Raw genomic sequence first — 15,701 nt, 5'->3', positions numbered from 1 at the left:
TTTGTACTTGTTAAATTTATGAACTGTACAGGTTATAGCAAGTATCTTTTATAATTCTTGTTGCTTTTACCTTGTCGAGGTTAGCTAGAGTACTTGTTGAGTACATGGGGTCGATTGTACTCATGCTATACTCTGCACTTAATTGTGCAGATTTAGGTGTCGGACCCAGTCACTAGAAGCGGTGTTTGCTAGCTGAGTTAATCATCGAGAGACGAGGTAGAGTTGCATTCTCGACTGCAGTTTGGTGTCTCTTTCCATATTGTGTCGTTGTCTTTATTTCAGACAGCAATGACATTTAGCTTTTAGACTTGTCTTTTTCCGTTTTAGAACTCATGACTCTGTATTTACCAGTTATGTGAAATTTATCATGTATTGGTATTATTATGCTATGTTAAGGTTTTAGACCGATGTTAGTTCTGTCATTTCCGCTATTTTGGTTCATTATTGTTATGTCTGGCTTGTCTAGCAAGTGTGTTAGGAGCCATCACGACTAGTTGGGATTTTGGATCGTGACAGATTCTAAAGTCCTGTCTCTTCTTCTAAAAATATATGAGTTTGAACACACATTTAATTATAAAGATGTTATATCTAGATTGAAAACTAAATAATTAACACTTCTTTTTAATTTGCAACATCTGATGTGTATAATTTTTTAATTAGAAACCAATAAATATATAATAAAAATATCATCTGCAAGAAAAATTGATTTATTGATGTTACATCAATTATTTCTTTGATGAACCACTAAAACTTAGTGGTGTTGAAGCTGACAATAGTAGTAGTTGACAATAATGGTTCTAAATCGTAATTAGTGGAGGCTGGCGATGGCGGTTGATAATTTCAATATTTTATCACTCAGTTCTTAAAGAGATTACTTTCTTCATCTCAATGTACACTAATTTTATCCCTCCTATTCACTTTAATTAATTTTATAGCTTTTTTTAGACCACAATAGTTAAATTTTTAGATATAAAAAAATTAACTTTTTTTTTTTCAAAATTACACTTGGAGTAAAAAATCTCGGAGTATTTATTATATTTTCAATGAACATACTTAAAGAGATAATAAATGCTAATATGGTCGATTTTATTGTTAATTAATATTAAAATATGACTCCTTAATATGTGTAAAAATAACTAAAAAATCAATTAAAGTGGATCAAATGGAGTATTGTTTCGCAGATTCACACTGCTAAAGTTTAGTGATTAGTATTGGAAAGAGGCATGTCCTATAAAATTTCAATGCTTTGGTAACAAAGGTTTAGCTCAAACGTTGATGATATCTAGTATGAGACAAACTACTACCATAATACAACCCTAAATTTGGAAGATTAGGCACTGCTTTGTGCTGATTTGGTGGTTTTCTTGCTGAGAAGGTGCTGTAGGTCAAGCCCATTAATTTTGGCAGCAAGTATGAAATCATTTTCTGTGAGTCCACCTGCAGCCATTATCAAAAATTAAACACTTCAGCTTTCCATGAAAAACAACTTGTCAACATTTAAAATGACGTCATATCCAAACAGTTCAGTGCATATCAAACAGAAAAAAGGCAGCCCGGTGCACTAAGCTCCTGCTATAATCCGGAAAAAGGCCGGACCACAAGGGTCTATTGTACGCAGCCTTACCCTGCATTTCTGCAAGAAGCTGTTTCCACGGCTCGAACACGTGACCTTCTGGTCACAAGGCAGCAACTTTACCAGTTACGCTAAGGCTCCCCTTCGCATATCAAACAGAAATTTTTTCAAAAATCTTATTAGTTCATAGACATTCGATCATCTAACTAAAGGAGTACACTGGTCAAGGAATCACATAAAGCCAGTAACTGATATAAAGTAGCTAGTTCAATGCTAAGTCATCCATCATCTTTGTAGGAGAGTTCTAAATTTAAACTCTATTGGTTCAGCCTTTAAGGTTCTTACCATGAACCCATTGTATTTTTAAAATTATGGGTTCATATCTACTATTTATTGCAATTCTAGTGAACTTTTACATACAAATTTATGTTTTGTATCAAAAGTTATGGATTCAATTGAACCCAGTGTCAATTAGTTGGATCCGCCTTTGTTCTAATGAGCTCATCAAATAAAACAGAAAAGTCTTCATGAATTGCATTAGTTTATACTTAGATCAGCAATAGACTTATCCTAGAAAGTATAGCTAACAAACTTGTGCTTCCAAATGCTGATGAAAAATAAATAGACCTTATCAACCATAAAAAAAAAAAAAGAGGAAAAATAAATAGAGTGAAAATTGTTCAAATGACATTTCTTACCCACAGAATGCGTCCAGATGTCAATTATCACATTATTCCACCCAACGAGATGAAGATCTGGATGATGACCTGCATAAATAACACAACTTCCTAACTTAAAATCACCATCCAACAATGATGAGAATACAGTGTTTGTGAACATTTTCCATAAATAAAAAGTAGAAAAAAAAAACGACTCAGGAAACGCTAATTAGAAGGCCAAAAGAAACTACAAGTCAACTTGGAATGACAAGCCAGAGTCATTATAAGAGACTTTGAACTCCCAAAATCAAATGTGGACACATTGCAATAGCCTCATTCCACAACTCATAATAAAGAGTGAAATCATTTTTTTAAACATCTTCCTCATGCAAACTTTCGTCTATCCCTTCAATAATATTTCCATATCCCCTTTTAGCTGATACACCACCAACAGTACTTTGATTTTTAGTAACATCTGCATGTTCTAAAGGAAGTTCAGTATTGAAACCAATATTAGACCCTTGATGCAGAACAAGTTATTAACATTACTAAATTAGGCTGCCAACTAAATTAGGCTGCCAAAGTTCGTTAAAGAGATTGGCTGGCAGTGCTCTGGTAGGTGGAGTTACTTCGGGCTTTGAAAGATAACCAGGTTTCTGATATTTCACACATGGAAGTGATATTGATAATTTCTCTCTCAAGTCACACATCAATTGGCAGAGGTAGTAAAACCAGATACCGAAAGGTACCTGATGCAGCAGTAATGGGGGTCCCTTATGCGTTCTTTCACAAGTGCTATTTCCGTGCCCAAAGTAAACTGAAGATGAGGATAACTAAAGTGCTGGTGTTATGTCAACACAGCAGAGAGGTCTATTTCTTCTGTTGACTGTTATGGGCAGCAAATTTAGGTCAGGTCTTCAGCTGAGAAGAAGCAGAACGTGGAGGAGATTCATGGAATTGACAAAAATGGATCAAAAGATTAAAGCCAGCTCTTTCCTTTTTCATCTCTCATTTTGTAATGAGGCAGCAACTGTACTAATAAACTAAGTTGCTCGGACTTGGGTGCAGGTATCTGATACGGGACGGATCCGAGTATCGGATTCGGCAAAATCAAAATTTTAAGATTCGGGGGTGCGGATCCGGATATGGATACGGGTGCGGGGATTCGGCTAATAAAAAATAGAGCTATAAAAATATTGTAAATTTTGAGAGATATTCTGTGAAAAACTTACATAAATATTGTAGAATCAATCTTTCACTCTCCAAGATGGACATTATTCTTTCATTCTCCTAAATCTGTTTTACTTTTTATTTTGAGAAATCAAAATCTCAATTTTTCTCCCAAATTTGTCGATGGACTCCGGTCAAAGTGTCTGAAGTCAGTTGACCGTATCCGGGACGTATCCCGCTCCCGTCCCGGTCTCGTATCGGGACGGGGACGGCATCAAAATCGAAGAGTCCGCGCAACTTAGCTAATAAATGACAAGCTAGATTATGAAGACTCAAAATTCCAGAATTTTATAGTGTAGGCAGCTTGCTGTCAAAAGCAAAAGGAAAAGAAATTAAATAAAACAAGTAAAACAACACATTGTGCACAACAGAGAAAATGTAAAACAAGTCTAATGAAAGGTAAGCTCACGGTACGAGATACATCAAATAGTAACAACTGGATAGTGCATCCATAAGAAAGGTTGACGAGAGTACATATACCTTCAGCTTCTGCAACATTTGCTACCTCTTGAAAGAACTCTAATCCTTTGCTGAAAGTCTTGACTTTCCAGGATCTATGCAGCTTTAGTGTGCCACCATCATTCAGCAAATCCCAACCTGTCACCTGCACAAACGAATGTTAGCAAAATGTAAAGGACTATGAGCCCGTTTTGAGTGGCTTAAAAAAATTGGCTTTTTAGCAGAAATAGTCTTTAAGCCAAAAAGCAATAAGTTGCGATTGTCCAGCTTACTGCTTTTGACTTGTTTTAAGAAGTTTTTAACTTATTTTAATCACTTTTTAACTTTGCCAAATACTGAAAAAGGTTAAAAAGAACTTAAAAGCTAATTTGACCAGCTTAAAAGCCAATCCAAACACCCTCTATGTCTACATGAAAACATTATAAATTTCAAACCTACTAGTTGAGCTTAAAAGCCAATCCAAACACCCTCTATGTCTACATGAAAACATTATAAATTTCAAACCTGCCACATCAACTGGTTCGCAGCTTCTTCACTCATAGACCTCAAATCCTTTGTGTTGCATGGCACACACTTCTTAGTTGACAAATCTGAAATACCAATTTAACAGGTAAACTAAAAGTCATTGCGGCTATCATTTCTTTTGAAAACAAACTCATCAAGCTAAGAGAACTCCTCCTACTCCCACCACCATCCAATCGCCCCCACCCAAAAAAAGGAAAACTAAAATAAGCAATACTGCCACACATGATTTATGGAGTAATAGATCCCAGAATAGGGATGGCAATGGGGCAGGGAAAGGAATGGAAAACCCAGGGTAGGCCATGGGAACATTTAAGCAGGCGGAGCAGGGCAAAACATAATTCTTGAAAAATTTTAATGGGACAATGCAAGGGGCATGTCAGCACATTGGGAAAAAAGGGCTCACACATTGATGTGGGCTCGCCGACATTTCATTCATTCATTGGGGTAAGTTCTCAAAACCTTCGTCGTCTTAACATCCCTTCTAGATTGCATTTTTTCATTTCAGCAATGTTGATGCTGATGTGTTAGAATACAAGCAGATGCTTTGCTACTATGTGAACTTCATAAGAATCTATTTGCAATGAAAAAGAAATTGGTTTCTAGTTTTTTGGGTCAATTGATTCTTTTTCCATTTTTTCAAAAGCTATAATTTTCCCTCTATCTGGCCAAGAGTGGGTTGCTCTAGTAGTGAGCACCCTCCACTTCCAACCAATAGGTTGTGAGTTCGAGTCACCCCAAGAGCAAGGTGGGGAGTTCTTGAAGGGAGGGATACCGAGGGTCTATCTGAAGCAGCCTCTCTACCCATGGTAAAGGTAAGATCTATGTACACACTACACTGGTGGGATTATACCGGATTGTTGTTGTTGTTGCTGTTGTTGGCCAATGCTTAAATGGATCGTAGAAAGATAAACCTTCAGGAAGTTGGATTTGCATGGTGTTGTTTTGGAAACATTTGAGGGAAAGGGGTACTTCTGTTAGCCAAAAAACAGCCTAGATGTTGGTTTTTCAATACATGTTGTTCATACACGTCCAGGTAAACACTGAAGTGGATTGCAGAGAGGTTATTTTCAAGATTTTTTTTTTTTTTTTGATAACGATGGTGTCTCCGAGTGACCCTATGGTCACGGGATCGAGCCGTGCAATTAGCCATTGATGCTTGCATTAGGGTATACTGCCTATATTACACCCTATTAGGATGTGATCCTTCCCCGGACCCTGTGTAAACGCAGAATGCTTCGTACACCGGACTGCCCTTTGATAACAGTGGTGTCCGGGCAAGCTTGTGCGCACCTCAACTAGTTCTATTGGGTATCTGCTACCTCCCACCAACATATGCATCGGGCAATATTTTAGTGATACTGATTTTAACATGCACTGTTGCACAATATTTTAGTGAAAATGAGACGGGTATTTGTAATGTGAAGAAACTTTTGTGCATTTTATTTTGGGCTTTTCAAGAGAGTTACTATGAAGTAGTCCATGTTCCCTGCTTTTTAAGTCGCAAAATTCCAACATCACGAAAAGGAACATGGGCTATTCCAAGAATGCTTTTAGGTTCAGGCAAAAGAACTTTTGAAGAGAGAGAAGCTCTCCCATCTCTCTAACTTTCCCTCTCCCAAACTTCTGTCTCACACTCAAAAGAACCATGGGTTCAGACCCTTCCAACCTAGAAAACACAAAAATTCCCCTGAAACCACTGGATAATTTAATACCTAGTAATTCATCTAGGGATCAAAACAACATGAGAAACCTAATCGATTCCATTCCAGCTACTTTTAAAGAAAAACTAGTTGAAAATGGGGAACAAATTTATCTCTCCATGGACCCTCTATCTTCCCTCACCCTACCAATGGATATTCAAGAGGATGAGTCTGCCCCACATTCAAAAGAAGACCACGAAAACCTAGTCCTCTCCGTTACTATCACACTTGAAGACAAGCAAAGAATATGCCATCCCTGGAAATACTCTCTAATAATCAAACTACATGGAAAAAGAATCCTTCATCAAATTTTGAAACAAAAAATTCAGGAACAATGGAAAATCAAAGAAAATTTCCCCCTCATAGACTTGGGTAACGATTACTACATTGCCAAACTTCAAAATGAAGGTAGCATGAGCCATATCCTCCAAGACGGGCCATGGTTTATTTATGAATTCTTTTTATCGAGCTGGCAACCAAATTTCGTAGCCAAGAATGCAAAACAAAGCCATACGGTTGTTTGGGTAAGGCTACCTCAATTACCTACAGAATTCTACGATAGCCAAATCTTACAAAAAGTAGGGAAAGACATTGGAAAACTCCTAAAGGTAGACGCCTGTACGTCTTCATCCCTAAGAGGAAGGTATGCTAGAGTGTGCGTAGAAGTGCCTATGGACGAACCAGTAAAAAATGTTATCTTTATCGGAAGTCATAAGCAACAAATCCAATATGAAGCGGACAATTATCTTTGCAAATCATGTGGTCGCTTGGGCCATAAAACCATAGATTGTCAGGAGAAGGGGATTACAACGAAGGAAACAAATCTTACTCCAACGAATAAAGCAAAAATATCAACACCAGATCCACTGGACGAAGGTTGGCAAACGGTCACCTTCCCACGATGCAGGAGAATCCAACAACAAAAATCAAACGAGGTAGATTCAGAGTTCCAAGAATCAGGTATTAATGCCAGGTTAATCAATTCCACTACGGGTAAGTTTTCTGCTAATCATAAAATTAAATATGTTCCAAAAATTCTTAATTATGATTCTGTTAAAAATGAACAACAAAAAACCCATCTTTCTTCTTCCCAAACCACCCGCAAAAATAATATAATAGATGCTTCTAAAGGCCCTCTAAATTCTGAGCCTCAGCTTGTGGTTTTAGGCAATACCACCTTTCCAAAAAACCAAAACCACTCCGATATAGATTCATTGAGTTGGGCTCAAGAAGCAAATCCTGACAATGATCTTCCAAATTCACTAGAAGACAAATTAGCTAATAAACAAGACTTCTCCCTAATTAATACTAATAGCCAATTGGAGGTCTCTCCTTCAAACACTAATCATCATAACCTAGTTTTCACTCCTAGAAACAAAATAAACCTACAACTAGCTAACACTCCTTTGCATGCGGAAGCCAACTCGTCCAACCACATACACCCTTCAGTACAAATGGCAAAAACTCCGATACACGTGCCTAGCAAATCCCATGCAAAATCCTCTATATGTCCTAACACGCTAAACCTCTCCGGTGACATGCAAATAGAGGTAATCATTCCCTCGATCACAACCCCTCAACCCTTAAATTACCAAGACTCTTCTCCTAAAAGTGCCAAGAATACCATTAAGCAATCGGAGAAGATTCCGACTAATCCAAATACTCACAAATCAAAGAGCACTCCACATGGACAACCTACCTCCTTTCCCCCAACAAATGCCCCCACTCCCAATAGTGTATGCACAACCTCCTCTTACTTAGAATCATCACCCGACCTCTTGAATAGAGCTAGGTCTAATAGGGAGGGGGATATCACTCCAAGTGAATATCAACGGGCAGGAGAGTATAATAATCATTAACAACACATAATTCCTAGCACAAATTGTGTCCGAGGGTCTCCACCTGTCAATGAGAGCAACTACCTGAATCACATTTGGGTGAACAACATCATGCAACCTCTATCTAGCACCCGGGATGCACAACAACCTAGTCCAATCCATGCGTGCCCAATGGAACCTGCCCCACCACTTCTCTCAAAACCCTTATCTCCCTCAAAACATGGGTCTAGAGGTTCCCTTCTTTCCTCTTCAAGAGTCGATTGCCCTGAATCCAATCTTGATGCCCTGGAGCTGCCTCAGAATCCCACGCAACAAGAAGCTATGGACCAGCAGGTCCCCTAACCCCATATGCCACAAGATATAGGAAATCCAGAGGGGGGGGGAATGGAGGGGGAGACAGATCTTATACGGGAGCTAATGGTAGAGTCTTCAAACCTAGACGAAGTAAAGGTGTATCTATTCGAGGAGAGGCGGGAGAAGAGGCTTATTCTAGCATGTCCACCTTTACTATTCAAATGCACAATGGACATGAGGGCACCCCAGGATCCCACTATAGGGAAATTAGCCATGATTCTAGTTCCCTCTTTAAGGAGGAACCCAGTATGCCCACAAGTAATCAAGTCCAATGGTCCACCTCATCACCCTCATCTCCCAATGAATCGTGCTAAAAATATTATTATCTGGAATATCAGAGGGAATAATGTTGAGTTTAGGAGAAATTTTCACGAGTTAATAGCCACTCACCACCCTTGCATGGTCACCTTACTAGAAACAAGGATGACAAGCCATGGTAGTCTCATGAATGAATTTGGGTTTTCGGATATGATAAAGGTCCCAGCAGAGGGACAATCAGGTGGCATGGCTGTGATGTGGGATACTAACTTGGTGCATGTCAACAATTTCGTCAAAAGAAACAATGAAATTCATGCACTGTTTGAGGTAATCCCTTCTCAACAATCTTGGTTATTTACATCCATTTATGCTAGTACAAAGATTTCAAACAAAAATAACATGTGGGATAATATTACAAACATTTATAATGATTATAAAGGTGCTTGGCTACTGGAAGGAGATTTCAATGATGTTCTTATAACAGATGATAAGCTAGGGGGAAACCCTATAAATAGAAGAAGGGCTGCTAAATTATGGAATATGATTAATTACTGTAAGCTAATGGACCTGGGCTTTAAAGGTTGTAAATATACCTGGTCAAATCACAATAAGATAAATAATAACCGTATTATGGAAAGACTAGACAAGGTTCTAGCAAATGGATAAGGATTTTCCCAAAGGCATCTGTAATTTATTTGCCAAAAACCCATTCAGATCATAATCCTATCCTTCTAGAATTAATTCCAAAACAAACAACCACCCTCACAAAACCATTCAGACTAGAATCTTATTGGTGTGGCCACCCCGAATTTGGTAACAATGTTAATGAGTGCTGGCTTGACTCCAACATTGTTGTAGCCTCCAAAAACTTTAAGAATCGTATTATTGAATGGAAAAATAAAACCTTTGGAGACCTTTTTAAGAAAAAGAAAAAAAATCTGGCAAGATTAAAGGGGATAAAGAAGTCTAGCTCCTATGGTCTAAGCACCTTCCTTAATAATCTAGAAAATACCCTCAAGTCTGACTATGACAATATCTTAAAAATCGAAGAAGACTTTTGGAAGTTACGTTCTAGAATAAGTTGGCTCAATGAAGGGGACATGAACTCAAAATTCTTCCACGTTTGTGCCACAAATAATAGAACTAATAAGATTGTGTTTTTCAAAGATATTGAGGGTAACTGGATAGATGATCCTCAGAAAATCATGGATCACACCCACAACTATTTTAAGCAAATTTTCACTACGGACCACATTTACTCTGACTGGTCAGCTATTAAAAATGACCCCCCTAGTTACAAATTTTGTAACTTATATCCCAGTCAGATCTCAAAAAATCAATTTTCAATTTTAAACCTTTTAAATCACTCGGGCAAGATGGTCTTCATCCGTTCTTCTTTCAAAAGTATTGGCAGCTTTTAAGAACCTCTGTCACAAATCTTTGCCATCAAGCATTTGAATCAAGCAAACTACCAGAGGGGATAAATGAAACTTGCCTCTGCCTTATCCCAAAAATTCCCAACACTAATAATTTGAAAAATTTCCGACCTATTCGGCTTTGTAACACAATTTATAAAATAATCTCAAAAACCATAGCCAATAAACTAAAACGCTTTTTAGAAAATTTAATTTGCCCTTACCAGGCTAGCTTCATCAAGGGTAGACGTACTAGTGACAATGTTGTTATAATTTAGGAACTAATGCTTAAAATGCACAAACAAAAAGGTGCAAAGGCTAACCTAGTTATGAAAATAGACCTAGAAAAGGCTTTCGATCGATTAGAATGGTTTTTTGTTTACAGAACCCTTCGTCATTTTAATTTCCCTCCAAAAATCTCTACCTTAATTATGGATTGTATCACAACCATCAAGATAGCTGTGTTAGTTAATGGTAGTAAGAGTGATTTCTTCTCTCCTAGTAAAGGTATTAGGCAGGGAGATCCTTTATCTCCTTATATATTGATCCTTGTATGGAAATGATGTCCATCCAAATCAACCATCAAGTAGATATTGGTACCTGGTTTCCTGTCAATATGGGAAGGAACTAATGCCAATTATCCCACCTATTTTACGCAGATGACCTCACCCTAATGTGCAAGATTGATAAAAAAATCCCCTAAATCAATTCTCAATTACCTGAACTCTTTTTGCAAATTGTCAAGCCAAAATATTAATTTGTCAAAGTCCAAAATCATTGTCTCCAAAAACTGCCCCACTCATACCTCAAAAGCTTTGACAAAACTTTTAATATGAAAATTAGTAATAGTTTTGGAAAATACCAGTATTTTCCAATTACAAACACCAAGCCTAGACCTTCCGATTACCAGTTCATCCTCGATAAATTGGCAAATAAATTGGTTTCTTGGAAATCAAATTTTCTTAGTATAGCAAGGAGGACAACTCTTGCAGCGGCAATCCTAAACAGTATTCATAACCACGTCATGCAGTACAACTACCTGCCCACTAGGATTACCAAACACATTGACAAAATCCAGAAAACTTTCATATGGGGATCCACTATGACTTAAAAAAAATTCACCTAGTCTCTTGGGATACTTTGACAAAGGGTAAGGACAAAAGGGGGATTGGCATCCACTCAGCAAAGGAAAAAAACCTAGTAACCCTAGCTAACCTCTCATGGAGACTCATACACAAATCCAAACTTCCTTGGTCTCAAATTCTTACCTCACTTTATGGTTCATCCAAAAATTTAAATACCACTTCTTTTATTTGGAAAAGTGTAGTAAAAGGGTGGAAAGTTTGCAACAAAGATTTAAAATGGATCCCACATACCAACTCTTCTATGAACATCTAGGAAACAAATTGGATCCCAAAAACCTCTTTGCTAGGAAATCAAATAGAGGGTCCACTCACTTTTTCCAGTAATAACCTTACTATCAAAGATATTTGGTCTAATAATAATTGGGGCTTATCAAAAATTCCCTTTGAGCTTCCTCAACACATTAAGAATGTCATCCTCTCCATTCACCCTCTCCATAATGCCCATGACTCCTGTTACTGGGAATTAACAGGAAATGGTATTTTCTCGTCAAAAACTTGCTACAAAATAATTCAATCAAATGATATTAACTCGATGGATTTTTAAATGGATTTGGGATGCTCATTGCACAAACAAGATAAAATATTTGTTGTGGAAATGCCTTCATAATAGGCTGCCCACTCGCTCATACTTAAAACATATAGGTTTGAACATTGATCCTCTTTGTCCTGCGTGTAAAAGGGAAGCTGAAACCATTGAACACATCTTCACAGCTTGTAAAGCTGTTAAAAATTATTGGACTACATTAGGTTTAAGTTTTTCTCCCGGTCAAAATGGCACTCACTGGTCCATAATATTAGTCCTAAAATATTTTACCCCCTCCCCCTACCTTAAATGGGAGGATCTTTACCCATTTGTCTTGTGGTGTTTTTGGTTAAACAAAAACAATAATAATTATTCTAACATGACCTCCAATTTCAACCTCTCTCATGCAATTTCTCTAGCTTTAGAGTATAAGCTCCTTACCACAAAGGAACATTTAACTGTTCATTCCCATACAATTGAGGTTGCATGGCACAAACCACCTCCAAATTATTTTAAGCTAAACATAGATGGGGCCTTCAAAGAAAATACAAACATGGGAGGCATGGGTGGAGTATTCAGAGACCATATGGGAAACTGGATAATGGGTTATCAACACTCCAGTCCCTCAAGCTCACCCCTTCAAGCTGAATTGGAAGCCCTACAGGAAGGACTTACAATTGCTCCAACTTATGGTTATACACCACTGGTGGTTGAAACGGACGCAACAGAGGTAATCAAAATATTATATTCTAATTGTGTCCCTTACAACTCGACTATTGTTATTTGCAGGTGGTTAATGCACCAGCTGAAGCAACCGAAGATCAGCCATAACTTTCGGGAGGGAAACAAGGTAGCTCATAAGATGGCTAAGGAAGCACTCAAGCATGTAAGAAAATACCTGCTTTTTGATAATCCTGTCCCTTTTGTTTTAAATAACTTAGCAATGGATAAGTATGGTTATGTGCATTCGGTTCAAAACATTAGTACTAATGTGTGTTGCAGTTTGGCCGAGATGGGGAATTTGAATGTCCTCAAGGCTTGTAGTTTCCTTAATGATGTAACTGATGGTACTCCGTAATGTTTAATATATTATCTTTGTTTTGTCAAAAAAAACATGGGTTATTCCACAAAGAGAGGAAGAAAGCCTACAGTCTCACTAATATCGTGTTGCAATTGAGATTAGAAAAGAACACAAAATCAGAAACTAATAAATTAGAAAATTAAAGAAATTGGAGATGATGCTTAAGGATAAAAATGAAAAAAATATTTAATTTTGATAGGAAAAATTTAGAAAAATAAATAAATGAAAGAGACAAGCAGCGGGAAAGTGGGGCACAGCTTAAACAGGCCAGGGCAAGGCAGGGCAAAAGTTTTCCAGGGAAAGACTTAACCCACCAGCCCCAACTTATCGCCATCCTCACCCAAGAAGTTATAATCAACGATCAACGACAAGTCATTAGAACTGTTAATAACTATTAGCTCATCCAATGTCAGCTTAAATTCTCGGACTTAACATAAGTAAGGTTTATATTATCTGCTGACAGATCTGCATGTAATGTGACGAAATTAAGCACAACACAGGACCTAATAACTAAAACTAATATCCTAACCACTCAAAAGTGCGTCTAGTGTACCATATTCTAAAAATACATAAGCATGCGCTTTTATAGGAATTTTAATATTGTTCGACAAAATGGACATTACCCTCTTTTCTTTAAAGCCTGTTTAAATTGCTTTGTCACTGTTTATTTATATAATAATAAGATTACCTTCATCCTTTGCTCAAAACTTGTTCCCTCTAATATTTTGATGGCCATGATTCGTGTGTTCGACCATTGCCTATAATGCATCATCAGAATGGACTCCACTGAACTTCATAGATTTAACAATCAAATATACAAGAAATTGCTCATGAGATCCAATGACGCACCTGCAGCTGAACACACAGTCCTAATCCCATTATGTGTGTTAGTATTTGCCGACACTGCAACCTGACTGCACACTACCCCAGTTCCAGCCACACGTATATTTGAGCTGTATATATTTATAAAATTATGCACATGGAATAATTATCTCTCGAATTAGGTGTGCAGGTGTGGATTGGGGCAAGGGAGCAGGTATAGAACTTTAATGAGGGAAACAAAAGTAGAGGAAAATACAAACATATCTAGAAAGAGGGAGACATGACTTAAATTTAATTTCTAGGTTGTTTTTTTTTTTTTTTTGGGGGGGGGGGGTGCCACGACTAATTTTCGAAGGTAAACAATTCACACTAGAACGACAGAAAATAAGAAAAATGGAAGATCTTCACAGACATTTCACGGAATAGGGACAAAGGTAATGCAACATAATATAAGCATCATCATGATTAGCACGTTTGACACTGGATTCAAGAGGTTGTGGGTTCGACTCCCACTATAGTCAAATTGCAGAAAGTAATCATTTTAAACCTTATAGAAAACATAAGGATCAGTCTTCCCATAAATCGGGTAAGTTTGTCTCACATCAGTTGTGGGATGGGAATTTGGTCTCCTCACATGATCTTGGATAATTCTCACCTCATAAGCTAGCTTTCAGGGTTAAATTAAGTCCAAAGTCTATTTCTTATCAGGTAGTTTGTTCCACGGGTGATGTTTCTGACCAATGTTGTCCCCTACTCTCCACTCCAAAACCTAAAAATTAAAACCTTCTTTTTACATGACATTACTAAATGTTTAACGCAACATTACATGTTTCTCCTCCAATGGGATAAAAGTCTACCATCAGACTTAACACCAGGCGATTTGCTATTAGTTAGATAGTGATAAACACCGAATGTCAATTAAAAATGTGGAGTGGACTGAGCTAATAAGTGCATTTCATGACTAATGAGGCATTACAAGACCCGACTGCCAAAATCACTTCGTTTTCTTTTTCAATTTTATTTTGACAAGATATTAAACCTACAAGAACAAACATATACTAGACTAGTTAGTAAATCAGAACTTAATTTAACAGTGTCAATAAAGAAAGAGTGAGCCCACGATTAAATTAACCTAAAGGTCCGTAACACAAATTTGCAAATTAACCCAAATGAACGTTTGAAGAAAAATGAAATAGAGTAAGTACCTTCCATGGTTTCTGGAGAAGCTTTGGGACAGTGATGCCAACGATACCTGAAGAAACTGAAAACAATCTCACCTTAATAATAACTATGCATGACATAGTTGAAGAACGGCGTGTTGGGACTTGGGGGAAAGGAGAGAGAGAGAGAGATTTACTGAAGCTTTGGAGAGAGTTGCCAGACGAGCTTGAAGCGTCCGAATCATCGACACGTCTGCGGAAAAAGGCGACGTTTGCGTTCTGGCAGAATGCGCCCAGCCGAATTGGACATATGTACGTGTAGTGTTTATTTTGATATAATCTTTTAGATAAACTTGAAAATTGATCCCTATCTTTTGAATACATATTTTGGTACCATAAGATTAAAATATCTGAATTAAAATAATAATATGTATTTTAATATCTAAATATTAAATAATTAAAATTATTTGTTTTTTAAATATCTGAATATATAAAATTAATTTTTTTAAAAAAATTAATAAACATAAATTCAAATAAAAATATTAATTAATCTAATATTTTGGGTAGTAACTAGTGATGATTGGTAGCGATAGTGATTATGGTTGAGGATGGTAGTGGTAGGTGGTGTTAGTTAATAATGGTGGGTAGTGGTGGTGGTGGTGGTGCCAGCTATAATTATTGATAGTGATGGAGTGGTTGGTGGTGGTAGTTGATGTGGGTGAGTGTGTAGTTATGATTGAGAATGATGGTGGTGGGTGGTGATAGTGGTGGCAGCTGTGGTTGAGGATGGTGGTGGTTGTGGTGCTAGTTGATAATGGTAAGTAGTGGCGGCAGTTAGTAATGAACGTGGATAATAACATTTTAATGAAATTAAATCTTTGTTATGGATCTTAATCAAATAGACCTATTTAGACCCATTAAGTGGTTGTGAAGTAAAAAAACAAACACATTTAATGACT

At 37.2% G+C, this 15,701-nt stretch overlaps 1 protein-coding gene across 2 annotated transcripts; it reads right to left on the bottom strand.

Moving 5' to 3' along the window:
- Window positions 1-1,123: 1,123 nt before the first annotated feature.
- On the bottom strand, window positions 1,124-15,059 carry LOC104212518 (pterin-4-alpha-carbinolamine dehydratase 2, mitochondrial). Of its 2 annotated transcripts, XM_009761807.2 has the most exons (7): window positions 14,940-15,059; window positions 14,788-14,843; window positions 13,610-13,713; window positions 4,426-4,511; window positions 3,943-4,066; window positions 2,272-2,340; window positions 1,124-1,437 (listed from the first exon to the last, which is right to left on the bottom strand). In XM_009761807.2, the coding sequence occupies exons 1-7, from the start codon at window positions 14,985-14,987 to the stop codon at window positions 1,331-1,333; spliced, it is 594 nt and encodes a 197-aa protein (XP_009760109.1). In that variant the 5' UTR covers window positions 14,988-15,059; the 3' UTR covers window positions 1,124-1,330. The 2 variants fall into 2 exon arrangements, with proteins under 2 accessions (XP_009760109.1, XP_070024480.1); XM_070168379.1 differs by lacking the exon at window positions 13,610-13,713 and having other exon boundaries at window positions 14,940-15,041.
- Between the last annotated feature and the right edge of the window lie 642 nt (window positions 15,060-15,701).

This window comes from Nicotiana sylvestris, chromosome 2 (assembly GCF_000393655.2).
Source record: "Nicotiana sylvestris chromosome 2, ASM39365v2, whole genome shotgun sequence".
NCBI classification, from domain to species: Eukaryota; Viridiplantae; Streptophyta; class Magnoliopsida; order Solanales; family Solanaceae; genus Nicotiana; species Nicotiana sylvestris.
Note: the sequence above shows the minus strand (reverse complement) of the source record. Positions and strands in the feature narration are given on the sequence as shown.

What these genes read in the sequence shown, in the direction of transcription:
- LOC104212518 (XM_009761807.2), bottom strand. Translation starts at nt 14,987, where the DNA reads ATGATTCGGACGCTTCAAGCTCGTCTGGCAACTCTCTCCAAAGCTTCA. An exon ending in CAACTCTCTCCAAAGCTTCA is followed by an intron (nt 14,844 to 14,939) that starts GTAAATCTCTCT and finishes GATTGTTTTCAG; the next exon opens with TTTCTTCAGGTATCGTTGGC. An exon ending in CATCTGGACGCATTCTGTGG is followed by an intron (nt 1,438 to 2,271) that starts GTAAGAAATGTC and finishes TAATGGCTGCAG; the next exon opens with GTGGACTCACAGAAAATGAT.